A 26,407-nucleotide genomic window follows, 5' to 3' on the forward strand; every position below is an offset into this window, starting at 1 on the left:
TGTATCAAAATCTTTACCGATTAAACTAGTTAGGGTCTACTATATTTGTGAATTGTTATCACAACAATAAAATCATAAAACATCGTATATTAAGGATTGATTATATTGATCTTTTATTATTATTATTATTAAAATTTATATAAAAAAATTCAAGTTCATAAAATTTGATATATATATTTTTATCTAGGCTTATTATCGATATTGATGATATTACATGTATAAATTGTTAGAGACTATAAATATTTTTTTTAAGATAAAAATATACTTTTGCCCTGATTAAAGTTTGAGTCTTGATAAACCATGGACATTGAGTCAAAAACACTGGATAAATATAAATAAAATTTAATTTTTTTTTCATTGTCTTCGTGAGTTCAATCATGTCTTTGAACCTTTTATTTTGTTTTAGGAACTATTAGTCGAAAAAAAATAAAAAGATTTCTCTTACGACCACCATTAAGAACACCAACCTATGATAGCAGTAATTTGCCTCGTTAGGTTAAACACTAGACTTTGGGCACAAAGCAATAATATTGAAAAGGACAATTCCAATACACGTCTTCCATTGATGCGATGCGATGCGCCTATGAAAGATCAATATAAGTAATTTTGTTTCTACAAGTTAGTTAAAAAGATTCGATTCCAGATATCATTAATTTATTTACCAAAGCTCCTTCTCAAATCATCAACATCGGAAGCATGACAAAACTTGTAGAGGAACCATTGGTGGCGTCAAACAAGGTAAGCCATCAACTTGGGAGTTGACTTCGATTGGTCATTTGACATGGAATTCGTGTCGATGTGTGAGTAAAGATCTCGTGGTCCGTTGGCATTGGATTTTAGAGGAAATTATGGTTTTTGTTTAACAATATCTTCTACTCTATTTATAATAAAACATTAAAATTGTAATACTTGGATTGATAAATATATTATTATCAATTTCAAGTTAAGCTTTTTTATCAATGATTTATGTTAAACAAAGTTGATGGGTCATGATATTTGGTGAGACCTAATATTTGAATATGGTAAGAATATATGAATAGAAAAGAAATATTGATGGATAAAGTGAATCATCATTACTCGATTATGTCTTATATAGATGTGAATTATGTTGGATCTGGACTAATGGGTATAGATGTGAATTACGTCAAATCTTAGTGTGAAAAAAATAATAACATCCCCACTAATGGGTATATTATTGCCATTGTGTTCCATGTGTTTCATATCCATGTAAGCAATGTATATTTAGATTCACAAGTATCACACTAACTCCTCATTGCCATTGTGTTCCATGTGTTTCATATCCATGTAAGCAATTGTGAGAACACGTCCTGCCTGAGAATTTAGCTGAAAACATTTTGACACCGAGGTGATGGACTTGAAAGCATGGACATCAAGATAGTGCTTTTACTCATTGAATTGATGTGTGAACTATATTACTTGAAGTCAACTTTGAGAAGCACCGTGGAAGTCACATTCAATGTAGACAGTAATTTCTTTGGCAGTCCTTTTCGATTAGAGCTAAGCTATGATGTGATATTACCTCAGCCAACAGGAGAAACAAGAATGACTTGTTGAGATTAATCTGCCTTGGAAATGTTTCATACTCTACGTTGAAATCTCCAAACTTCACGAAGGTATGCATGCAGTACTTACTGTAAATTTAGCCTAAACTCACGATATGGACCGTAGGATCCCACGATCCTGTGGCTCGTATCGAAGATGGCAGGCAAGCTCGGGTATGGTTGTTGAATCCCATGAACACCACCTTGGTTTTGAGCGAGACAGTTGCCTGCCATCTATACCCCCGACACACTGTCACGACCTTAGCTGGTTTTGCCTAAGGCGTGCGGCACCCTCGCGCGTCCGTCCGCAAAGGTCAGCCTCCCCGAAGCTTCCCATTGTCCCTTAGGACCAACAAAAGAGAGAACGGGTTAAAGAGAACGCCTCAATCGGGATCCACAAGCAAACATGTCCGAAAAACACTTCATAGACAATACAAATTACAAACAGACTTTACAAGCTCTGAATAGTTGCACAACAAAGGGTAAAATGGTCCATTACAGACCGAAAAGCTCTCGCACGTGTCCACATGACACAACCTTTATTTACAAGCCTAAAGAGGCCACCAACCCAACTAAAATGGGACTTATAAGCCTTCGGCCGCCCCTCTACCTGCTGTACAAGGCATGAACATGCCAAAAGACAACGGACAAACATAAGCATTACATCCAACATCTTGTTTAGAAGTTTGTCCGTTACATTCTCCCCCACTTATCCCTTCGACGTCCTCGTCGAAGCCTTTGTGAACACTGCAACTCTTCGCCTTTGCTGAGTCTTCAATCTTCTGCTCCAGCTGCAATGCGCCTCCTGGCTCCCAGCTGCTCTCCGCTGCTGTTTCTGAGTAGTCGAACCTTTGATCCGCCATGCTGCTTCAACTCACCAATGACTCTGACTCTGGTGTGGGGGTTGGCTGAGTTGTGTTGATCCTTGTCGATTCTTGCGGATCCACCAAATGAAGGAAAAGACCATCTTTTCTGCGCCAGTCTCTCAAAATTTCCCCATGCTGCTTGAACTGGGTGGATGCTTGTTGGAGCTTTAACGAGCATCGCCTCGCAAACTTCTGAAGTTTTGGGTCCTTCCTCCACAAAATCTGCTCATTGACTCTTCTTTCAGTTAGTTGTCACATCCAAGTAGGTTCGCATCACTTCCGCTTTCGATTGGCATTTCGTAGGGAAATGAGGCGGACAATCTACTCTCAGTAGCACTGATCACCGTTGGTGAGGATTTGACAACTATTGTCTTCCATTATCTTCGAAGGGTCTTTGAACTTGTGCAGAGCTCCTCTGCTGGATAGATAAGAGAACTGGGGTACTCGGTTTCGCCCATTCTCTTAAGAGTTGAGAAGGCAAAGGTTACTTTGACTTCGCCCGCCTCCTCGAGGTTGTACTTCATGCATCGAGCTGGTTACTAGTCTTCGCCTGCTCTTTGCTCACACTTCTGAAGCACTTGAAGTGTTTGCACTCCTTGCGTTGAGTTGGCTACTGTGATTCACCTTCTCAATGCCATCGAACTTCTGGAATGCGGGAAGTTTTCACCCCAACTTGGAGTAATTCTCTGATAGATGAGGTCGCCTCTGGGATTCTACCGTCTTCTCCATCAACCCTGCCGCCTACTCCACTGAGTAGTAAAGGTACAGCACCGTGTACTGCCTGCTTCGTTCCTTGGTCGTGCACTCTTGCGTGACCCGAAGTCCTTCACTTACGGCTATCTTGATGAGAAACTTGTTGACACCGGTCTTACGAAGTTTCTTGGCCTCTGCCCTTCAGCCTTGTCTCGGTACTTGGAGATTGCCTCTGCATGCTCCACCTCCTCGGCCCCTTTCACGACCAAGCGCTCTCCCTCCATGAGAGCAAGGGATCAATGACTTGCACGGAAGTCCCGCCTCTGCGGTACCATGGCGCTGCCATGCCCATGGCCCTACTATCCGTCGCCTCGCCTCTGTATCCCTTTTCTTCACAATCAGTAGAGATGTCTCCGTGGCACTCCTCTGAGTCCACCTCCATTCTAACTGATGCTTGATATTGGGTAGCTAAGTCCCTCTGGACTCGTCGTCGCTTCCTCGCCCCTTTCGACCCCCTGCTTCAACACCACTGTGTTCTCCAAGCAGTCCGTTTGGTCGATGGAAAGACAGACTGCAACTCCCATGCATGGCCTCTGCCATCACGTTGTAGAGTTTGCACCGATTCTGTTCTCCTTAGCTTCCTTGGTAGCAACGTTCGCTTACTCGACCTTGTCCTCTGACTTGTCGGGCTCCCTTAAGCGAATATGAGCTCTGGAGAAGTCCAACTCTCCAGCTGCTTCGATCATACCTCTGCATGATCAAGTCCCTCCCATGGAACTCACTGGTACTTGCATTCGAACTTTTCCCTTGGTGGAACCCAGCCCCCATATGCTGATGACCAAGGTTTTCATCCGATGCAAAATTCGGTGCACGCCCGGAAGACCCGCCTCTGCGGTACCATGGCCTTCACTCCTTGAATCCATAGCCCTTCCTGCCGTCGTGTTGTTCACCAAAGCGGAGCTCCCAGTAGCTCCCGATCATACCTCCATATGATCTCATCCCTCACGGGACAGATTGTGTGTATCGCATTGCCACGAACTGTTCCACCACGATCCGCTGCATCATGTCGCCTCCTGGTGACATCTCCATTGCATTCTGATCTTTGTGGAATAAACTCGAATTGTGAACCCTCCATGTGTGGCCTCTGCCAATACATCGCAGGGTCTCCTCTACCTTCGATTTTGTTCGTTCCTTTGGCAACCGACCTTCATCCACCCACTCTTGGGTCACACCTAGATGAAGCACCGCTCTAGGACAGTCCGTCGCCTAGTAGCTCCCGAAGTCCACCGACTTCACTGTAATCTGTGCACCATTGTTTGGATCCTGGGCCTCTGCCCCTACCAGCACAATCTCCGCTGCGCACTGCTTCCTTCATAGCAGCTCAAATGGTAACACTGTGGCATATTCTTCAAGAGTACCTGCCTCTGCGTCCTCTTGCCCCGTGCTAAGGCCTTCTGAACCCAACTTCGCCTCCGCAAGTTGAGTCGCCTTAGTTCCTCCATCAAATGCTCTTCCGAGTTAAGGTGCATGTGCCGCGAAGCTCCCTTCGGGCGATTTGGGTACTTCGCCAAGTTACACCCAAGTTGCTCCGCTCCTCGTTTTTGCATTGAGTCGATGGTGGCCCTCGCGCCCACCATTTCACGGGTCAGCCCTCCCTTGAGTCCGATCTCCATATCGACTCTAAGTGTGCCTTCATTTAAGTTGCTTCAGGTCGCTCCCCCACTTGATCTCGCAATGCATCCACCCATGCATTCTCTCGAGCGAGATCATGTGACAACTCCTCGCTGCTTGCTCGGTCCATTGAGCTTCGTGGAGTTGTTGTTTGTGAGGTACTCCTCCTCAACATGTGAAGTCCATCTCACATGATTCTCCCTCTGGAGAGCCGAGACTTATCCCTCCTGGATAACTGTCCCATTGGAGCAACATCTCTCTTCGTTTCGGAGACCACCATCCCCTTGGACTACTCCGATCTGCTGAATAAACTGTGCGTTGTTCTGCCTCCTGCAAACGCACTTGCTAGATTGCGCCTCCACGTCAATACAGCCACCACTGCACCCCTCAAGGCCTAGCAACATGCTGAACTCGTTGCACACTTCAGCCTCCTCCGGACGTATCCTTCGCATGCTGAAGAGAAAGTTTCAATGCTCCATAGCGCCGAGTCTCGGTCGCCTTGGGATGGCCACGAACAATCCATCGTCCGCATACAAGCCCATGCATGAGTACCGAATTCTTCGAGTTAGCAATTCCCCTCACCTCTGTGAGCTTTGCACAACTCTTTCGGTCGCTGAGCAACTCATTCCACTTTGCATGGTCTCGTCCTTTGCCAAGCGCCTCGCTTGCCTTGAGCACCATCAAGTAAAGTTGTCAACGTTGAGCCATAGCTCAAACTCAGCCATCCCAACCTTTGTGCGCTCCGCATTCTTCCAAGCTTGCCTGTTCTCGTGGTGCCTCTTGCGCGAAGGGTTGGCCATTCCTCTGAATGCCAATGTCAGATGCCCGCTCCTCTGAGCGACTCTTTTCCCTACATCTCCATGCCCGTTTTCCCTCAAACGGTCGCGCGTGTGCTGACTGCCCTCCATGCAGCCCCACTAGGTCCCCCACGTTTGCATGTCAAGTGTTTCTATGAGTGCTTGTCCCGCTCTGATACCATATTGTCACGACCTTAGCTGGTTTTGCCTAAGGCGTGCGGCACCCTCGCGCGTCCGTCCGCAAAGGTCAGCCTCCCCGAAGCCTCCCATTGTCCCTTAGGACCAACAAAAGAGAGAACGGGTTAAAGAGAACGTCTCAATCGGGATCCACAAGCAAACATGTCCGAAAAACACTTCATAGACAATACAAATTACAAACAGACTTTACAAGCTCTGAATAGTTGCACAACAAAGGGTAAAATGGTCCATTACAGACCGAAAAGCTCTCGCACGTGTCCACATGACACAACCTTTATTTACAAGCCTAAAGAGGCCACCAACCCAACTAAAATGGGACTTATAAGCCTTCGGCCGCCCCTCTACCTGCTGTACAAGGCATGAACATGCCAAAAGACAACGGACAGACATAAGCATTACATCCAACATCTTGTTTAGAAGTTTGTCCGTTACAACACGGTAACAGGTATAGAAGCCACCCTAGGAACAACGTTGGGGTCGAGCCTTTAAACACCAACGTACATAGACGTCAATGATCATTAACACTTATATGCGTCAATACATGATAACGAGTATAGAAGCCACCCCCAGGAACAATGCTGGGGGTCCGACCTTTAAACATCTGCATACGAAGATGTCGACGATCATTAACACCTACGTATGTCAACACACGACAATAAGTATAAAAGTCACTCCCTAAGAATAGCCCATGGGGGCGTCGAACCTGATACACACACTCACACTTCAACACTCCTATCTCTAACTTAAGCATCGGAAGAGACGAATCGGAGATCCTCCTCCCTAATTTCGACTTATGTGCATGTACTCGATGGACAACTAAATGAGTGATCTTTAACCTCCACTTGGGAGAACGAGACCTACACCCCCTTAATCGGATCTCGGATTAACATGCATCAACTTAAGATATCGTACCGACGATCTTACTTACTCGATACGAGCTAAGTAGTACTGATACCTTAGTCACGACATAAAAGCGTAAAATAATTATGACTATTATTTATAAAGAATTTATATCTATATATTTTCATGTTATACACCCACATTTATTAGTGATTGTAAAATATATTACATCGTGAAAAATACCCATTATTGTAGTGATATATGATCTACTATTATGACTATCATTTGCAGAAAAATTTATTTTAATATCTTTTCACATAGTAATAGGTAGACATTTATCTGAGATTCGAAAAAATATATAGTGATATATGAACTGTTATTGTGACTATCATCTATAGAAAAAATCATATTTATATCTTTTCGCTTAGTAATACATAGATATTTATCTAAGATTGTAAAATCTATTATATGGTAAAAAAATATCCATTACTGTAGTGATATATGAACTACTATTGTGACTATAATTTATAGAAAAATTCATATCCATATCTTTTTACGTAGTGATACATAGACATTAATTATCTACGATTGTAAAATCTATTACATCGCAAAAAAAATATGTAGATATTTAACTATGATTCTAAAACTCATAGATGTATTTTTTTCCCGATGGTATATATTATCACGGTTCGTAGCTATAGGAATAGATGTTGCTGCAATAAGAATCATATGAACATACAAGCTAGAACACCTTATAGTGCACGAAGAACAAAATAGGGATGAGGGGGACGAGTGCTCTATGTAGTGGTTCATGCATGTCGTCTCATTTTGTTGGCATCATCTCATCAGCACTCGAATGATTCATGCCAAGAAACACTAAATATGGCATCAAAAATTATTCATGAGATGAATCATCTAATAATCAAAAGGTAATCCAAAACCAATGATATATCAAGGAAGATGTTACATGTCACACTATCTCATGAGCACCATAGCCAATGAACCTTCTCAATGATCCTACTTTTGAGAAGGTATAATAAAATGTGCCTTTGGAGAAGATATAAATCCAATGCTTCAACCATGCAGCAATCTCATGCTTAGGCCAAATCCACATGGAGATCCTTGCAATCTAGGGTTTGGCATACTAACCAGAGATGACAGATGACATCAGGGTTCTGGAATCAGAGAGCTGACGACTATTTGTGTTTGTATAAGACATAAAGCAAGCATTTGTAGATGTCATCTGAATCTTGCAAATTCCAGCTTTCATCATTCACAACATGGAAAAAGTCAACAAAAGAAGACAGCTGTGTGCCCTTAAAGTTCTTTACAAGATCCAGATGAGAAGAAGACACATCACTCTCCATATCAAAAGCATCTTCTATACCATCTTTAAAATTGAGAAATGCTACAAGCAGTAGTACCATGACCCTTCCCTCCTCCATACATACACCGATTTTCCCATCGACACCGTAAGCGTTGGCAGAAATGTGCCCCGGGAGCATAATACACAAGCAGCATTACAAAAAAACAGTTAGAAGACATGAAAACGAAACAAGAACTAGAAAATAAGCTAGTATGTGTTATCCTTCGGGGGAATTAGCTCGGGAGAGGCTTCCGAAAAGGTGGGACAGGAGCTGCGATGTTTGGCGATGTGCAGTCCGAGGGCTATTTACCATCGTAGCTCAAGCCACAGCTCTGTTTTAAGTAAAAATTCGATTCGGTAAATACCTCCGCTTCATTTTTAAGGAAAGGACTTCCAATCAAATTGAAGATTATTGAAGCTGTTAACTGCTCCTATTCTTTCCAATAGTCGATTTCCAATATCTTGCTGTTGATGGCTAGTAGCTGTGGGATCTTGGGAAAGGTGACTTGCTCCGACCCTCCCATTCATAGCCATAACATTATTAGTCCCTCCTGGCCGCATCCCACTAGCAGCAGCAGACAGACCAATCCCACCCATGCCTGAAAAGCCCGCGCCACTGAAAGCCGAGTTGTTGGATAAACCGTGTCCAACTAAGCAGTTCTCCACACTCAATGCAGGCGTTATCCCATTAATTGGCTTCATGTCATTCCCCAAGGAATTGACACCATTTAGCTGCGAGGACATCATCAGCTCATGCAGAATTTGGTGGACAGAGCTTTGTGAATCATTTGGATCAGTCTCATGAACCTGTGATGCAGGCTGTTGCATTGTAGACAAGCTTGCAGGTGAATTTATGGAGCTCAGATGAGCAGCATTATGAGAGGTTGTCGTCGGATTGTTATTGGAAGCAGGTGCCAAAGAAGAAAAAGGGGAAGGAGGATTGGGTTGTGATGGAGCTAATGTATTGGATGAACTGGCGGATGGAATCTGAACATTCCCACCACCATAAGGACTGTTTACTGTGTTCATCTGGTTTTCTTGCCTGGTATTTATAGAATTTTGGTGGAGGAGACCAATAATGGTTGCTGCAGATGTAGAGGTAGATGAAGCAGCATTAAGGGAGTTATTGATACTCACAACATTACTGCTGCCAGCAGAAAGCTGTATGCCAGTGGCATGAGCAGAGTTCTGATCATTATGGTTCGGATTCTGGGTGATGGGTTGCTGTTGCTCAGGCTGTTGGGGTTGCTGAGTTTGAAGACCTGACGAACAAGAAGTCCTTCGAGGGAAGTTATTCAGGCTATCTGAACCACAGAAACAATAGGTAAGTCAGGACTTGAAGTTGACAAATTGATTTTATTAAACTTTGATCAAACAAATAGCACCTTAGAATTTACAACTTTTTTTTCTCTAGTTGTAGAAGATCGGTGGTGAAGTTAACCATGATTTTAAAACCTATATATAGATGATATTGCAAATTAAGGCTTATGGGATCAGGATCCAAAACAGAATCCATGTAGGGTCTGAGGTTGGGGATTGTATAGGTCGGAAAAATAGCAAACATTAAAAATATAGTAAATTTCCAAAAATAAATAATAAGTTACACATAAAAGGCTTGTGAAACCTAAATAACTTGGTTCAGATTAATTCCCATTGACTACGGACCAGGCAAAGCAACCAATACATCACCCAAAACAGGAACAGAGTTGACTGATCACGAACCGGATAGGCTGGAAAGTATAAAATCAGTGTTACGTATAAAATCAGTGTTATCCCTCAAAACTTGTTGAAATAGCAGCACTTAATCTACTTATTAACTATGCTTATGTTGACACATTGTCAGAACTGCATGGACCAATCAGATAACAAGAATTTCCAAGCCACAAAGAGTAACTAGTATCCGAGCTGATACAGTTGCATTAATAATGATCTCTATGCATCCAATTTGCACCCTTATATTAGTTCATACTAGACAAATGAAAAATTATGAAAACAACGAAGCAGTTCTATATTAGCTGAACATTGTTTGGTATCTGAAGCAAGCCATGAAAAGGAAACTAACAAGGAAAGAGCTTACCTATAGGTCCAGATCTAGTTTCTTTGCTATAATCAATCAAATCCTTCATACTGTTAACCACTTCAGATATCTATCACCAACCAAAGTAAAAGAATCAGTAATGAAACAATGACGAACTACATAGTTTGCAACTCAGAGTGTTGTGCATCAGCTGTTACACAAATTTTTGCAACATAATAAAAAAAAGGTAAAGAATGAAAGATATTGTACTTTAAGGTATCAAAACAATATGAATAAGAGATGGTGTAAACTTTATTGCTCAAATGTTTCAAAACCATTGATCCAAAGGAAGCTATATAAATACGGTGTAAATCAATTTTATTGCAGAAGAACCCTTTTTGTCATGAAAAGCAAAAATCTGAGATTTATATGCAAAATGGTGACCATCTCGTCATCATAATGCTGCTTTAGCAATAACAGTCAGCAGGTTGACTGCAAGTGTTTATCCATGTCCTACCCTCCAAACTTCAAATTGCAGCAAACCCTCACAACAGTGACAACTTGCAGATTCTTGTTTTTTAAGTATGATAAAAAAAATTAACAAAAAAGAAATAGTTTAAAGTTCACATTTTAATTGTCTAGCTCACTAGTTGCTTTCTAAAGAAATTACCTTATAGTTGTGTTGGAAGAAAAGACAAGAAGCAAATTGACAGATACAAAGATTTGTATATAGAGGGTCAAATTTCTCAGACAGTGCACCAAGTGTTACTCCAGTTTTCCATGTTCAACAACCAATATTAAAGTGATTTGTGTGACAAAGTGACTAGCTCATCTTATTTTTGCAAATTTAAATTGCCTGGTGTCGGGTACATTCACCTCTTTTATTGCAACATTATAAATTATTGTTTAGTTGATGATTTTTTTGGATAAGAGAAGCTCCACTATTCAGCATCTCTGAGGCACGAATAATAGAACACTTAAACAACAGTTTAACTATATGTTCTTTCACCTTTTTCTTCTAGAAATGAATACTTCCTATCAAAAATCTTAATGCTGCAAACTTAGTAGATCAGAAAGGACAGACACCTTTATGAATGCACTCCATACACATGCAACATCTACAAACTCTAAAATTTTTGTTATGAGTCAGTGTGGCAATAATGTGGCTTGTTTATACTGATCAAGGTACAATTTTTCTTCGCTTCAGTTACTAGAGAGAATTTGACATTGTGGTGTTAATGGCATTTGATTAAAGTTTTTTATTGAATAGTGCTACTCAAGACACATCATGACGGACGTGGAGAGAGAGAGATTCTTTCTAGTCTATTATAGACATCTTTTAACATTGTGATATTCCTTATGAAACATGTTAAATACAAATTACCCATGAAGAATTTTGTGACGGCACAACTCTTCAACAAATAGTCTAATAAAATTTAAGCAATAATAAGTACAAAGAAGGATCAAATCCAAACAGAAACAAAAGTAATTAAGTCACAGCAAAAAAAAATAAAAGCAAACTGGCACAACAAACAGCACTGAAGTACTAACAAGAATATCCAAAGGGAATCGAATTTTCAGTAAATGCAAAGCAGTCTACCTGAAGGCAACGAACATATCTTTTTGTATATCCTAAATCGTTCACCAATGGAACTTCCAAAGCTTTGGCCAATTGGCGAGCTGATGCTACAAACCTATCACATATTTCATAAGCATCAAATAAGTCGAATTTCAAATTATAGAAAATAAAATTGGTTGTTAAAAATTCAACAGTTTTCTTAACATGAAGAAATCATTTCTCAAAATACATACCCAAATAAATAGAGGGATTCTTGCACAAACATTTAAACACGCATATCACACACATGCATCTACACCCTAAACTCAGCATCTTTAGATTTGCATAAAACATTGACACATATTAAGAGAGACATTCACATGATTTCTTTACTTGAAAGTTTTCAGAAGCATGTGCTTTCTCAACTGTCACAATATCACACTGTAGCATTGTCTTCACTGAAACCGGTAAAAAAATTCATACAATGTGGCCATTGTCATTTCACTGGACTTGACAATGAAGTCCTTGTACCTTCATGCAGTTTCTTATTATGTGGTGTCTTGCATGCCTTAGAGTCAACATAACACTAAAAAATTGTCCTTTTAGTAATTCAAAAGGAATGTTAAAAAAGCAGGAAAAATATCCACTCTGTGATCATACATGTTTTATCAATGCAGCCATTAGCATTATCAGAGATTCAAACATCACATCTTTCAAAATTCAAAGGCTAAACTTAAGCTTATAAAAGGCTATCCATCAAAATATCAAAATAAATATAACTACTGCAGAACATCCAATTAGAACCGTCTAAAATCTCTATCCTCAAGCCTTTCAGCAAATTTCACCATGCCAAGATTTCTTTCATCATGTAAACTGTGTGAATATACAATCTACACATATAACTAGTAAGACATTTTTCTTTTCCTTTTTTATGTTTGCTCATATATGCCTTTAACAAATATCGATAAAGGAAATACACTTTAAATGGGAAAAAGAATACATGTCCAAGAGCAATACACTATTACTGATAACTAATAAAAGACAGTGTGCTGCTAAAATAGCAAAACACATTTGATGGGCATAAGAATATACAAATATACTATCCAAACAACAGGACAAGACAATCAAAATGTGCTACCTTAAAGAAAAGAAAATTTTTAATTGGGTAACCGAATCTTATTGGACTGAAAGCTTTCTAGTAGTTTCAATACACATGTAAATGCTTGTACAGATGTGAGCAGAACCAACAAACCAGATACCATCCAAAAGAATAATACTGTATCAAATATGTAGATTCACTTAACTGACAGCAAGCAAAGGATAGTCAAACTTAAGCATGAAATAAATGCAGTGGACTTACGAATTACAAGTGTTTTGCAAATCTTGTGTGGGTAATGATGCATTTTGAGCAGCAGCCTGATACCTTTGCACCATAGCACCAAGTTGACTAACCTGCTCAGCAAAATCATGAATTAGATATCAACCAGAACTCTGTGGCCGACACCCAACAAGTCACAAAAGATGAGAAAAATCATTTAAGGCAAATGATGACTGTACCTGTGGAATGATAACCCTTCGAGGAATAAGCTCTTCATGGCGCCTAGCACAAAATTCCCAAGAAGAAATCTAATCGAAGAACAAAGAAGAAAATGTCTAAATATGTAAAGTACCCCATGGGAAGGTTTTTAGCAGAGTTTCTGCTGTGCATAAATAACCACATGCAAATATATTTTACCTTTAAATCAGGGTTGAAAACAATTCGCAGCTGGCCATCACGCACCACTCGCAATTGCTCGAAGACACTCTCCTGAATCGCCTTAGCATAATCCAAGACAATTTGACCAGAAGCATTTTGATACTCGCGAGGCATGTCTACATATAGAAGTTCTTCTAAGGTGCCGCTAGCATATTTAATTTGGAAGAGCCTTGGTAAAACCTCAACAGTAGTTTCTATAAACCAAAAAAAGAAGATTAAGTTACAGAGTAATCAAATAATACAGATTTCAAGAACCCAATACAGCACTGCGTTCTTACAGACTTCAGCAACCAACACCATAACTCAAATCATCAAGAAATATTTGATAAATGATAATACTGAACAAAAATTACATACCAAAACCACGTCCAGGTTTATGGTTGCATATCTCACAGTGCCACACATCCTACAGAAATCAGGCAAAATTTACCTGGTTAAGATACATGAGTGAAATGATAAAATGAAGTAAAGATGTTCCAAAATAGAAAATTTTGTACACCCCAATCAAAATAAGCATAATCGATTCCCATATTCAACTATCTAAACAAACAATGAATAATTAGAAGAAAAAATATTCTTGTAACTAACCTGATTGGTAGTTAACCATACCTGTGGGAGAACACCAGTAGTTTGACGACCACTTCCATAAAGAGACACACACCACCTCTTCTTGGCACTAGGTGCAAAGTATTCGGCGATAAATTTTCTCCAAAATTCTATGTTGTTATCCTGCATTTGCTCAACAGGCCATAAAATGAGCTAATTCAAAGAAACTTGAGGACCAAAGAAATATGTGTGATCCTCCACTTAGGTATTCACAAACGAGACTGCCAACTGAATTTAAAGTTACCTGTGGTCGGTGCTGCTGATGGTACATATACTGGGTTAACCTCCGAGCACACATTCCTGGCTCATACACTGTAGATCTCATTGGAGGTCTAACTGGAAGATTGTGTTGGAGAAGCTGCTGCTGCCGCAACTGGCCTCTTTGCTGAGGGAGGGTTTTGACAATCTGCTGTTGCTGCTGCTGCTGCTGAAATTGTAACATTCGTTGCTGTTGCAAGAGACTCATTTGTGCAGCTGCAGCCTGAGAATTCTGCCTTGATAACTGCAAAATCTGTTGTTGTTGCTGCTGCTGTTGCTGTTGTTGCTGCTGCTGGAGAAACAATGAAGGGTCTGAATGGTGGCTTTCCATTTTTACAGGACCCAAGCTTCTGAAGGACTGTAACTGCTGTGGCTCCACTTTCACCATACCAATGCTGTGAAAGGTTTGCAATTGCTGCGGCGGACTAATCTGATCACTGGGACCCATCTGTGGCTCCAACTTAACAGGCCCCAATCGTCCTGCACTACCCAATCCTCCCCGAAGCGGCAGCTGCTGACTCTGAGGAACAGAGAACTGCTGCTGCAAATTTTGCATTGCATCGATTTGAGACTGTGGTTGATCTGGACCATGTTGGCTGCTTGAGGGGTTCTGGAAGCACTGTTGTTGCCCCTGGCTTTGGCCCGACGAAGATGTGAACAACAAAGGGTTAGGCTCAGCAGAGCCGACCATATCAGCAACACCAACAAGGCTACCATGCTGTTGGAGATTCATGGGTGATCCAGAAAGCCCACCGACAGGGCCTCCATTTCCATATGAATTGTTGAGGGGTGGAACATTGGACATGTTTCCAAGCAAGCTGCCGCTGTTGCTGTACTGGGTACGAGGCGAAACCAGAGACGAGAAAGGGGGCGGTGATGGAATCAACCCGGGCTGGGATCCCCCAAGCAACCCAGAATTCGACCGGAGAAGGGAAGGAGTGACTGATTGAGCCCCGCCAATGGGAGTCGAAGACCCTGAAGGCACCATTTTTGGAAAGCAGAAGGAAAAAGCCGATGCGACACCGACAAATCGAAAGCCTGCTTATATCAACATAGTTCTACAGATTCCACATCCCAGGTCAAAAATGATAGCAGGGGAAAGTATCCTTTTCTTCCAAACACCGCGAGAATGAGGATTTTTGGAGCCGTCAGAACGAAATCAGAGACAAGGTCTTCAGTTCCACCACATATTACAGAGTCCATTTACCAAATTTCTCGAATCCAACAAAGAAATCTCACCTCGATCCCCCTAATCGCTTCCTCTTCATTTCCAGAATAACAGCAGCAAACAAAAGAGGAAATAACCAGTATCGATTAAAATGCCATAAGAATCAAGCAAACATGCCAAAAGAATGGATCTTTCCGTAGCAACCGAAACCAAAGACCTCCAAAAGACCCAAAAATCCGATCTTTTCTCCACTCCCCTTCCCTTCACACCGATCTTTTTCCACTTTAACTGGTCGAATCCTTCAAAAGAGAAACCACAACACCGAATCCGGCACCGAAGACATCCACACGACGGTACTCAAAACTGCAAACGAAATCCAAACCCACGCCCGTTCTCACGGCACCGAAGACATCCACACGACGGTACTCCCCTCCGCTCCGACTCACGGCCGCTCGGAGACCCAACGCAGCCAAATTTCTCAAAGATCCAACGGAATAAGAGCAAGAAAGACCAAGCTGAGGATCGAGAGCCGAAGAACCGAGACGGACTTACAGTATCCAAGTCCTCTCCCGATAAGATTGCCACGGAAGCGCCCCGAAGTGAAGCCAAATCTCCGCCTTTTCCTTTTCTTCAGCTCCTACAGCTAGTTATGGACTTAGGGTTTGTCTTAAATACGATTAAACTCTCCGTTTGATTTCGATTTCGATTTCGATTCCGGTAATTTCTTTAGCCGAAGAGAGAGAGAGAGAGACGATGGGGAAGGCGGAGAGAGACATGTCCTTGTGTCCTTGCGGACGTCAAGCGTCTCTTGGATTTGATTAATTTCTTGACACTTCCTCTTCCTGCTGCGGCTCTCGATATGAAGTCAACAGATGCTGCCGCTATGTATGTGTGAGCATAGTCATGGCATCATCATCATGATGGATCAACCCATGGGGGCATAACCACGTGGCGAGATGAACGGACAGCATCGGCTCGCGGAGTCGGCATCGGCGGTGGGTAGGTGCTCGCATGGGAAACTACGTGCACGCGCGTGCACGGGTGATACGCGCGGCGAAGGACAGAAAAGCGGGTGGGGGCCGTACCGCTTTATCTCCCGTAATTACAGAATGGCCCCTCGTGCTTTCCCGAATCACGAGGACGGGCGTGAATCACGAGACGCGTGTCTGAGTCGCTGAAGCCGTAGGATCGTTCGCTTCGATACACACACACATTGAGCAGAGGGAAATCACCATACACATGCGGATGTTTCTAATTGCATGTTGCTGAATTTAATTTGATGACCGCTGCTTGCCCAAACAAATTGGTCAAAATGGTTGACCAATGAGACCATGGTCGCATGTCCTTGATGACATTTAATTAGCCGAATTAAATAAGCGGAATAATACGTCGCATCCAAACCGGACTCGAGCCGAGACAAATGCTCAAACCGGCCAAGTCGGAGTCGGCCCGACGCGACTCGATCCGGACAGGCATGGCCGCTCCTTACTCATTCGATGATTGGACAGAGCACGCGGGGCCCATGTGCGGGTTCCCCTGCTTCCTCGAGGTGAGTCAAGAGGTAACCGACGGGGGGGCGGGCACTTCGAGAATATTCCGACCCTTTGTTTGCCCACGCGTGTCCCTGCGCCATTCGTCACGCAGTACAGCTGCATCTAATCATGTCAAATGACAAAAGCACCCTGGGTTTCATCATCATCGGTAGCAACCATCATGATGCATGAAGGGGATGATGGCATGGTGCATCGGCCACATCCATCGAGGAAATTATTGTGTGGACGAAAGAAACCGAAGCCTTCGTTGTTGACGGCGTCAACATTCCGTCAAACTTAGCCGGACCCATGCCCCACGTTCAGTTCTGACGAAACGGACCCGTTACCCTCGAGCCACACCGTATATCTCATCTCTCCAACCACCGGGTTATTACCCGTTAAGAAGTCACATCATAGAGGAAATTAATGGATCATTTGTATATCTCCACATCATAAAATGATTAATTGATCTCATCATCGCCATCTTTGTATTCTTCTTATTATTATTTGCTATGTATTTATCATCTTCCTCACAACCCGTTTGTTCTTCATCACCACCATCTTTGCATCTTTTATAAGGTATATATTATCAAAATGATGAAGAATCAAACGCTCACTATATCATGTTCATTAATGAGGGCTCGATGGAATTATATTTAATGATGGATTATATTATTTTTATATATAATTACCATTAATGAATTATCAAAGGCGAAGGTTTATATGTAAGTTATAATATTCTTTAGCTGGTCTAAAATGATAGATGAACATTTGTAACTAAAGAATTGGATCGATTGATTATGAACTGATTAATGAGTACTATTTTAATTATCTTATCAAAGAATATATTTATATTTTATACTTTTGGGGACAGCTGATGTCTCTGTTATTTAAATAAATGAAAATTGATTTGCTTTTTCTTAAAATAATAAATTAAAGCTTATGGACCAAAGAAGGAAAAGCTCCAATAGCATGATGGGTATGGCGACCGGCGGAGTACCAGAACCCGAAGGCAATAAAATCACCATAATAATAATAATAATAATATTATTATTATTATATTTAAAGAAGGCCTCTTGTCTTCCGAAAACCGGGAGGGTGGATCTGGAGATCCGAGTGAGGCCGTGGGAATGGCAAACCCTAGACCGTCTTCGCATCGTCTCCTTCGATCTCGACTCGTGCCTCCTCCCTCGATTTCCTGTTACGTGTTGGTTCTCCTCGCCTTCTCCGCCTTCATCTTCCTCTTTTCTCAGAGGCAGATCACTGTAGTCGATCGGAATCCCTCGGACGAGTCCTTTGAGGTGCGCGCTTCTTTCGTTTGATTGTGTTTTGTGTGTGGGGATCTGAGGGGCAGAGTCCTGTTTATTCACTGTTCTCGCAGGAGTGCTTCGATGTTTTAAATTGATCGTACAAATGCCCATTAAAAGCATATTTGTGGCGATCATTCTAGTCTATTTAGCTTTCATCTTACGGTTTTAGTTTGTTGGTTCATTGTCTTCCTTTTTATTCCAACCAATATGTGGCGATAGAGGTATAATCCCAGCTAAATTCATCTCTCTGTGCCTATGGTTTATGCCCTAATGGGATTAAGGCCGAAGTTGGACACATTAATGTTAATACTTTTTGTTGACATGCGATTGTCTTGTGTTTGTCTCTTATGATTTACAAGCTTCCACGAGGAGGAATGTGGTGCTATTATTGCTTTGTTAAAGTATGCGGTTTTTACTTACTTCTGAATACTCTGGTTACTGACTTGTGGTTCTCTTCCCTGAGCAGGATTTGAAAGAGCGACTGTGGGGTTCTGCGTCTGGTTATGGTTATCGTCCATGTGTCAAGCGGACCCAGAAATATGCAGGTTGTTATGTTCTCTTCTACTTTATACTTTGTTATCTCTGATGTAAATTCACAATATGATACTAGGTTTTGCCTTCAGCTAAGCCATATTTGATACCATGTAGGTATTGACTTTTTTACGATAAAACAGTCACTAAATTTCTTCTTTTTAGTGTGATGTCAGCTTCTGATGTCTAAAAATGTGGTAAACTTTATTTATTTTTAATCGGCGATAACTGGTCGAGGCATGCTAATTATAGTTTGTGTTTGTTCAACATGCCCCTTGTGTGTCCAGCTCCCCAAAAGTGGAACCGCTACTTGACCGTTAGAAGCAATGGGGGCCTCAACCAAATGCGCACTGGTGTAGGTCCACGAAACTGTCCCGTTATTCTTATTTGTGATCTTGTCTTTTCAACTTTAATATTGTTTAGAAGCATGCGTCAGCCATTCTAGAGGTCTCGTATGCTACCCAGAAGGCTTAAAGTTGGATGGCAAAATTGTATAATTTTCTTTTTATGTACTCCAGCTTTTCTTGCTGCAGGGCAGAAATTGGCAGTAAAAAGACCTTGAAATGTCTATGTTTATATGGTTATGAATAGGAGGAGCTCGGTGAATATTTTTCCATGTGCGATTCAAGTTTTGGTTACAGTAGTGCAGGTGCATTTGGAGTTCTTTTGCATGCTGTATAAACATCTCGTTTTCCTTGTAAAAAAAAATTTAGTAAAAGCTAATAAACATGGTCAGCATAACTTATTTATCCTAAAAGTGGAAAGGCCTTGGACTAGGAAGATTGCTAATTACTAATAAACACTTAAAAGATTGGTTGTCAAAGGTCGAGGCATTTGCATTAGATAGTCCGAGCATAGATCAGACTTCATACCAATCTGTTGCATCTTGTTGGTTAATGACCTAATTGACCTTAGAAACATGTTGATAATCTCATATCGATAAATTTCACTGAATGCTGACCAGATGGCTTTCTTCTGTACAGATTTGTGATATGGTAGCTGTTGCTCGTTTGATGAATGCAACATTAGTAATTCCACAATTGGATAAGCGATCTTTTTGGCAAGACACTAGGTTTGCTTTACAAATTTTGCAGCTGATTTTTAGAGAATTCCACACATTGATCGATTATGAATTCATCTGCATTCTCAATTTCTTGCAGCACCTTTTCAGATATTTTTGATGAGTCCCAATTTATCAATTCTCTAGAAGGAGATGTGCACATTGTTCGCGAGCTACCCAAGGAACTGGAATCAGCTCCTAGGGCTCGTAAGCATTTTACTTCTTGGTCCGGTGCAAGTTACTATGAGGAGATGTCACAACTATGGAAGGATTATCAGGTAGCTTCTTGTTGATGGGTATTTGATATGCTGAAGTGTATTTTCTGAATAGGATGGATAGATAGCGCAACAAATAACATTCTAAACAAGTGGTCAACAGCTTTATTTATGTTGAAGATTGTCATTGTCAGTATGAAACTGATATTGATCCAATATATTGGTACTATACTGTTCTAACAAGATGAAACTGATATCGATCAAAATTTTAAGCCTTGGTTAGATGTTTGAAATTTCTTGAAGAAAGCCCTAGTTCACTGAGCCAGTAATGATTAGGTGAAGACTGATCTTACACGATGATTTGAGAGATGAGTGTTGTCCAAGAGCTAACTTCTTGAAGCTATTAAGTTTGAGGCTATGAGTGAAAACATCCTGTTGGTATTTTGAAGAATTTGTTGCTCATGGTCTTGTGACGATGTCGAGGATCAAATGTGTACCACTGCATGATGGGCTTCTTTTTTGAGTTTTTTCATAATCCGTATGATGTTTCTTATCTGATGAAGCTTGTTCTGTTTTGATTTTGATAATGATGTCATGCCTTCCATCAACTCATGTTCATGCCAAGTTGGACTTTTGGTAATGCACTGGTACAAGTTTATATTTATTTGTTCCTTTCAGGTGATTCATGTTCCCAAATCTGATTCAAGGTTAGCAAACAATGATCTTCCGATCGATATTCAAAGGTTACGATGCCGTGCTATGTACGATGCACTCCGTTTCTCAAATCCAATTGAGAGGCTTGGGAAGGTCTGAAACAGCCATACCCAACACCATTAAATGAAAAAGTGTTTACTGTCGTTATGCATTTAAGAGATATCCATGCGTATCATGTAAATTAGGGTCTGAGCCTACATGACGCTGATACAACAGAAGCTAGTGGAGCGGCTGAAGTCACATGGCCAATATATTGCTCTTCATCTGCGTTTTGAGAAGGACATGCTATCATTTACCGGATGTACCTATGGCCTTAATGACATGGAAGCAGAAGAGCTCAGAATTATGAGGTGATAACTATTTTCCGCAATGACTTTTTTGTTGCCTATGTGTTTGTGACATGACTTTGTGGTTTCCAGGGAGATTACAAACCACTGGAAATTGAAGGACATAAATTCAACAGAACAAAGACTAGGTGGTTTCTGTCCTCTAACCCCCAAGGAAGTAGGTATCTTTCTGCAAGCTTTGGGATACCCTTCGTCCACCTGGATTTACGTTGCAGCTGGTGAAATCTATGGTGGTGAAACTTACCTATCAGATCTGAGGTCTCGCTTCCCCAACTTAGTTTTCAAGGTTCTTCATTGACTTTTAGCTTGTGTATTATGTCTTATAAAACTGGGCATATCAAATCCGAGACACTAATGGTAATGTTATCTCTTGCAGGAGACATTGGCAACTAAGGAAGAATTAAAAGACTTTTCTAGTCATTCATCTCAGACTGCAGCTATTGACTATATTATTTCAGTGGAAAGTGATGTATTTGTCCCATCATATACTGGAAACATGGCTAGAGCTGTTGAGGGGCATCGTAGATTTTTAGGGCACAGGAAGACAATAAACCCTGACAGGTATATGAATGTTAGTATTGCATGTTATTTTCTGTCTTTGGCCTTGTTTTCTTTTAGCTTATTTTTAGATGATGCAGAAGATCTTTTGAACGGTTTCATTGGTCGCCACTAAGCATTCTTTTCCCTGTACATCATGGACGTTTGGCATATCTTTAGCTACTTATTTTTCAATAGTAGTGTTCCTGAAATCAAATTAATATAACTTCTTTTTTTTCTCCTGTCCATTTTACTGTGGCTTTTGATTTAGGTTTATAGAGTGCCACAAATCATGATGTTTTTATTAACTAGTTTGCTTTTTTAGTTTAAAAAGGAAACTAGTTAATAAAAGTCATTAGGACATTAGAAGAACCATCTAGATGGTGGGGTTAATGTAAAACAAAGCTTGAACAGAGCATGTAGTGCTCTGTTTTAGGAGTTAAGTGGTCTATTTAAATTTTTTATTGTGCTTTCTTTATGCACATTTTCATCTTCCATCTATTTGCAGGAAAGGATTGGTAGAACTCTTTGATATGATAGATAGAGGAGAGCTGAAAGAAGGTGCGAAATTGTCATCCCTTGTATCTGAGATGCACGAGTACAGGTACTTTTTCTTTTCTCTAAATGGTACCTATTGCTTGGTTTCCATATGTGTTGTTAAAGATCCTTGTTCAAATTTCTCAAAACAAGATGATGTGTTTGTTATTTTGCAGACAAGGGGCTCCAAGAAAGAGGTATGGATCACTGCCAGGAAGCAAAGGCCGTGATCGGTTGAGGACTGAAGAATCATTCTATGAGAACCCATTCCCTGAATGCATCTGCCTGGCTGACAAGCATTGACACTTCTATTCTGGTATGTAATTCTATGCGCAAAATTACTTTGTATGAAGAAAGAAATTCTCTCTCTACGATTTCTAGTGAAGTGAGAACTACAAAATTTTCAGTTTTTTTATGAACCAATAAAGTTACTAGTTACTAGGTGAAGTTATTTGATACTTTACGGAGCTCAGCGAATCAATTTACTTGTAACAAATTTTAGTCTATGAATGAGAAAGAACAGAACCGTAGAACTGCTGAAAGTTAAAACCAGTAGCAAGTCACAATTTCGCAGCACCCTCTATTCCCAGCCTTGACACCATAGAAACTGGACCAGCCTTGACACAATTGCTGCCACCCCTTGGGCTATGAAACGTCACCCCTTGCCTCATCCATTTTCGACAACCTTATCCTCTTATGAGCAGCCACCAAATGCCTCATCCATTTTCGACAACCTTATCCTCTTATGAGCAGCCACCAAATCTACCTTTCGGTTGCAGGTTATTGAACTTGCTTGGTTTTGTTTGACAGTGCTGCCCTAATGTTGGATCCACTCTATGCTGTCAGGTCAAACCCGAAGATGGTCGTTGGCAAGGTCAGCTTCTTCTTTCCTGTGTTTGTGTCCATATCTGTGCACCCTTCCTTTTGTATTCCACGCTGGGGAAATCAATATCATGTGATTTTCTTTGTTAGAGGTAGTGCATATATCATCAATTTTGTTGTTGTTATCATGGAGGATTTTTTTCCCAAGAACTCCATGCTTCTCTGTTAGCTGGCTTGTCATGATCAATCATATTACTTTGTGCTTATGGGCATTTTTGGCACCTCTGTAATTTTTTATTTCAGATATCACAATGTTAGATTTGAGGAATCCCAGTTACTTGGAGCATGTTAAACCCTCTGCGAGTTGAAGCTTCTGCGAGTATCTTACAACATGTTCTACCACTTTGACCTCTCATGGATTTTTTACAGTTGTCATTCACGTCTGCTAAAGTCCAAGAAAGACTTGTGTTTATTTATTTAACCACGAGCATCACATGCCAGCCAACATCAAAGCATCAAATACAACAACAACGAGGACCCCTCTCTGTTCATCTACTAAATGAACAAACATGGTCTCTTGCTCTTATTCGACTACTTCGGGTTGTCTTGATGGCCATTCACCAACAACATGATAACTACGAGTATTAGATCCTGAAGAGTATCAGGCTGCGGTCGATTCCCGCAGGCGGGGCCGCGCCGCCAGAGCTTGCGTGGTCGGCGAGGGAAGCCGCGATTTGCCTCGCCCGCTCGAAGTAGCTCTCGTATCTCTGACCTCCCCCGCTCGTCTTGGATTCATCGTCTTCCACCGCCCTCGAACTCCATGTCCTTGTCCTCTTCGCCTCGACGCCGGCGTCTCCGAAGAGATCTTGAGCGGCCACTTCCAGTTCCGCCTTCATTATGTGGTACTTGAACGTACGCTTGCGGAAGCTCCAGTCGCCAGTCGCCCAGTCGAAGTGGTAAAGCGGGAGGAATCGGTGCCCGTGCATCGCCACGAACTCGACTGCGGCTAAGATGAAGGCGAACTCCTCCTTCGACGTGTAGTAGGAGAAGCTGATCCTGGTCCATCCGGGTTTCAGTCCGCTGTATCCCTGTCGCCCACCCACCGCAAACAGCAATAAGATCCAATCTGAACATGAACAATTGTTCCTACATCACTCGAAGAATTCAATGTTATCTGCAGCAGTGTTACCTCATGAATAGCCGACCGGATGCGAAGAGAAAGCTCCATGTTTACTCCCAGGAGATGGTGGCCGTAGGGACCGGCACAGGCGCACCCACCACGAGCCTGGACGCCGAAGAGGTCGTTGAGTAGCTTCGTGACGAAGCGCCCGTGTAGGGGTTTCCCTTTCATCTTCAACCCCTCTACCCACCTGTTCTGATCTCTTCCTGTTCCATCACGCATGGTGCCACCTGAGCCACCTCCCGGAGGGACGACGAGGAAGGAGAATATGGGCAGCCGTTTGACTGTCGTGTTTCCGAGGACGATGATATTTGGGTTCGAGAGAAGCCGTCGGAGTGCTGTCTCGGTGTAGACTTGCTCGCGGAGGGCGATGAGATCGTGCCCGACGTGTTCTTTCACCCAGAAGGCCAATGAAGCTCGGATCTTTTGGATGATCGGAGGAGTTCCGCTGTCTTCACGCTCTTCGATCTCGTGGTAGTACAGCGTATCCTGCAGATGGAATTGTCATCAGTCGTCACTTCGGACGCCAGAAAGACGTGGATGATTAGTTTTACAGAGCTCACCTTCTCGTCGAAGCCATTGACGTAGGCGACGGTGCCACCGCCGCAAGTGGAGGGCGGGGAAGACCTCAGCTGGTACAGAGCCTTGTTCATCAGGAGAATTCCAGGAGTCCCAGGGCCTCCGACGAACTTGTGCGGGCTCAGAAACACCGCGTCGTACCCTTCCACGTCTCCCGATCGCATGTCGATTTCCACGTACGGGCCACTGCAGAGCGATACAAAGCTATTCCAGGTTGAGGAAGTAGTTCAAAGCAACAAAAGAAAGACCGGAAGACGGCAGCTTCACCAAAACATGGCAGACAAAGAGAACAAAGCTCATGCAAGCAAAGCAAACGCGACGTTGGCTGACCTCGCTGCGAAGTCAAAGCACGCGAACGCCCCGTGCTCGTGAAGAACACGAGCCACGGACCGCGTGTCGGTGAAAATTCCGGTGACGTTGCTGCAGGCCGAGAACGACCCCAGCATCGGGCGGTTCGCGTACTTGGGAGACATCAGCTGAAGCCTCAGGGCGTCCATGTCGAGCAACCCCTCGTCGTCCATGCCGATCTCCACCACCTCGGCCGTGGTCTGGCGCCACGACAGTAGGTTGGAGTGGTGCTCGTACGGCCCGACGAACACCACCCACCTCTCCTCCTCCCTCAGCTCCTCCACCACCCTGTCCCTCATGATGGAAGGCACCGCGATGCCGATCACCTCTTGCAGGCGCTTGATGGCGGCGGAGGATCCCGCGCCACAAAATATGATCGCATCATCGTGCCCTCCACCCATGCACCGCTTGATGTACTCCGCCGCCTTGTGCGCCATTCTCGTGGTTTTGCTCCCCACAAAGCTATCATCCGTGTGCGTGTTTCCTACAGCCGCCGATCGACAGCATGCAAAGCTCACTTCAGCTAACCAAACCAAACCAAACCAAATCAAATCAACAAGAGAAGTACCATAAACAGGGAGGACTTGTTGCAGGATATAGTTCTCGATGTAATGCAAGCTCCTCCCCGATGCGGTGTGATCAGCGTAAGTAAGGCTGCGTTTGCCGAAGGGGGTGTCGAACTCCAAATCTTTGCCGATGAGCTGATCGTGCAACCACGCGATCCTCTCCTCGGACGGGTTACTTCTCTGCGACTTCACTCGAAGCAAACTGAAGACCTCTCGGCCGTGAGCTTGCTCGATCACACCCATGATCGCTTCGAGGGAGAGGAAGCGTGTGTGGATGAGAGCGATGAACACTACCACACGAGGCTGTCAATATATAGACGAAGCAATGCATGCACGAACACAGTCAGAGGTCTCAGCAGCTGCTTGGAAATTAAGTTTCTCGCATAGAATAGTGTCCGTGAACAGTAGGCGAGAGATAAGGGTTGAATGGTCAACCCAGATGGCCGGAGGAAGCGTTCGTTCATCGATGGTGACGTCTTCCTTCTCCCTCCCTTATTCCTATTTGCATTATATTAACACTGACAAGTATTTTAGGAGCACAAATAATTCTAGTACGAGAAGTATGGGAGAGAGCAAAATATGATGAATCTCAACGTTTCTTCTCGTTCTTATTCCTCGTAAGAATGGAGACCGGGATGTCCGCCGACATCCATCGGCGACTTCTTCTTCCTTCGGTAGGCATATTACTCGTGCAGGTTGTTGACCGCGGGTTGAGCTTATGATGGTGTTACTGTAAGGCTGCAACGCACGAGTCAAAGTCGTCTTAGGTCAGC

At 42.5% G+C, this 26,407-nt stretch overlaps 3 protein-coding genes across 10 annotated transcripts; 1 reads left to right on the forward strand and 2 right to left on the reverse strand.

The window, feature by feature from the left end:
* Positions 1-7,993: 7,993 nt before the first annotated feature.
* LOC135624933 (transcriptional corepressor SEUSS-like) lies at positions 7,994-16,163 on the reverse strand. 2 transcript variants are annotated; one of them, XM_065129042.1, is made up of 9 exons: positions 14,175-16,163; positions 13,913-14,053; positions 13,682-13,730; positions 13,304-13,518; positions 13,126-13,194; positions 12,929-13,020; positions 11,611-11,704; positions 10,071-10,140; positions 7,994-9,297 (listed from the first exon to the last, which is right to left on the reverse strand). In XM_065129042.1, the coding sequence occupies exons 1-9, from the start codon at positions 15,174-15,176 to the stop codon at positions 8,372-8,374; spliced, it is 2,658 nt and encodes an 885-aa protein (XP_064985114.1). In that variant the 5' UTR covers positions 15,177-16,163; the 3' UTR covers positions 7,994-8,371. The 2 variants fall into 2 exon arrangements, with proteins under 2 accessions (XP_064985114.1, XP_064985115.1); XM_065129043.1 differs by having other exon boundaries at positions 13,934-14,053; positions 14,175-16,160.
* A 1,809-nt stretch (positions 16,164-17,972) lies between these two features.
* LOC103968402 (O-fucosyltransferase 38) lies at positions 17,973-23,547 on the forward strand. Of its 6 annotated transcripts, none has more exons than XR_010491827.1 (13): positions 17,973-18,189; positions 18,665-18,743; positions 19,017-19,084; positions 19,713-19,801; positions 19,890-20,067; positions 20,683-20,811; positions 20,935-21,068; positions 21,138-21,351; positions 21,442-21,626; positions 22,111-22,206; positions 22,316-22,455; positions 22,950-23,013; positions 23,265-23,547. XR_010491827.1 is itself a non-coding variant. In XM_065129046.1 (13 exons), exons 1-11 carry the CDS (start codon positions 18,019-18,021, stop codon positions 22,440-22,442), a joined length of 1,470 nt encoding a protein of 489 aa, XP_064985118.1. In that variant the 5' UTR covers positions 17,973-18,018; the 3' UTR covers positions 22,443-22,455; positions 22,986-23,013; positions 23,265-23,547. The 6 variants fall into 6 exon arrangements, 5 of the variants coding, with proteins under 5 accessions (XP_064985118.1, XP_009379873.2, XP_009379872.2 ...); XM_065129046.1 differs by having other exon boundaries at positions 22,986-23,013; XM_009381598.3 differs by lacking the exon at positions 23,265-23,547 and having other exon boundaries at positions 22,950-23,227.
* Positions 23,548-23,605: 58 nt separating this feature from the next.
* On the reverse strand, positions 23,606-25,976 carry LOC135624934 (uncharacterized). 2 transcript variants are annotated; one of them, XM_065129045.1, is made up of 5 exons: positions 25,637-25,975; positions 25,051-25,552; positions 24,705-24,906; positions 24,151-24,630; positions 23,606-24,049 (listed from the first exon to the last, which is right to left on the reverse strand). In XM_065129045.1, exons 1-5 carry the CDS (start codon positions 25,875-25,877, stop codon positions 23,606-23,608), a joined length of 1,869 nt encoding a protein of 622 aa, XP_064985117.1. In that variant the 5' UTR covers positions 25,878-25,975. The 2 variants fall into 2 exon arrangements, with proteins under 2 accessions (XP_064985117.1, XP_064985116.1); XM_065129044.1 differs by having other exon boundaries at positions 25,051-25,976.
* Between the last annotated feature and the right edge of the window lie 431 nt (positions 25,977-26,407).

This window comes from Musa acuminata, chromosome BXJ2-10, assembly GCF_036884655.1.
Source record: "Musa acuminata AAA Group cultivar baxijiao chromosome BXJ2-10, Cavendish_Baxijiao_AAA, whole genome shotgun sequence".
Lineage (NCBI taxonomy): Eukaryota > Viridiplantae > Streptophyta > Magnoliopsida > Zingiberales > Musaceae > Musa > Musa acuminata.

What these genes read in the sequence shown, in the direction of transcription:
- LOC135624933 (XM_065129042.1), bottom strand. Translation starts at nt 15,176, where the DNA reads ATGGTGCCTTCAGGGTCTTCGACTCCCATTGGCGGGGCTCAATCAGTC. An exon ending in ATCAGCAGCACCGACCACAG is followed by an intron (nt 14,054 to 14,174) that starts GTAACTTTAAAT and finishes GAGCAAATGCAG; the next exon opens with GATAACAACATAGAATTTTG. An exon ending in GAAGGGTTATCATTCCACAG is followed by an intron (nt 13,021 to 13,125) that starts GTACAGTCATCA and finishes TTTGCTGAGCAG; the next exon opens with GTTAGTCAACTTGGTGCTAT.
- LOC103968402 (XM_065129046.1), top strand. Translation starts at nt 18,019, where the DNA reads ATGGCAAACCCTAGACCGTCTTCGCATCGTCTCCTTCGATCTCGACTC. An exon ending in CCTCGGACGAGTCCTTTGAG is followed by an intron (nt 18,190 to 18,664) that starts GTGCGCGCTTCT and finishes TTCCCTGAGCAG; the next exon opens with GATTTGAAAGAGCGACTGTG. An exon ending in TCTGAGATGCACGAGTACAG is followed by an intron (nt 22,207 to 22,315) that starts GTACTTTTTCTT and finishes GTTATTTTGCAG; the next exon opens with ACAAGGGGCTCCAAGAAAGA.
- LOC135624934 (XM_065129044.1), bottom strand. Translation starts at nt 25,877, where the DNA reads ATGGGTGTGATCGAGCAAGCTCACGGCCGAGAGGTCTTCAGTTTGCTT. An exon ending in TCAATGGCTTCGACGAGAAG is followed by an intron (nt 24,631 to 24,704) that starts GTGAGCTCTGTA and finishes TTCCATCTGCAG; the next exon opens with GATACGCTGTACTACCACGA. An exon ending in TCCGGTCGGCTATTCATGAG is followed by an intron (nt 24,050 to 24,150) that starts GTAACACTGCTG and finishes GGTGGGCGACAG; the next exon opens with GGATACAGCGGACTGAAACC.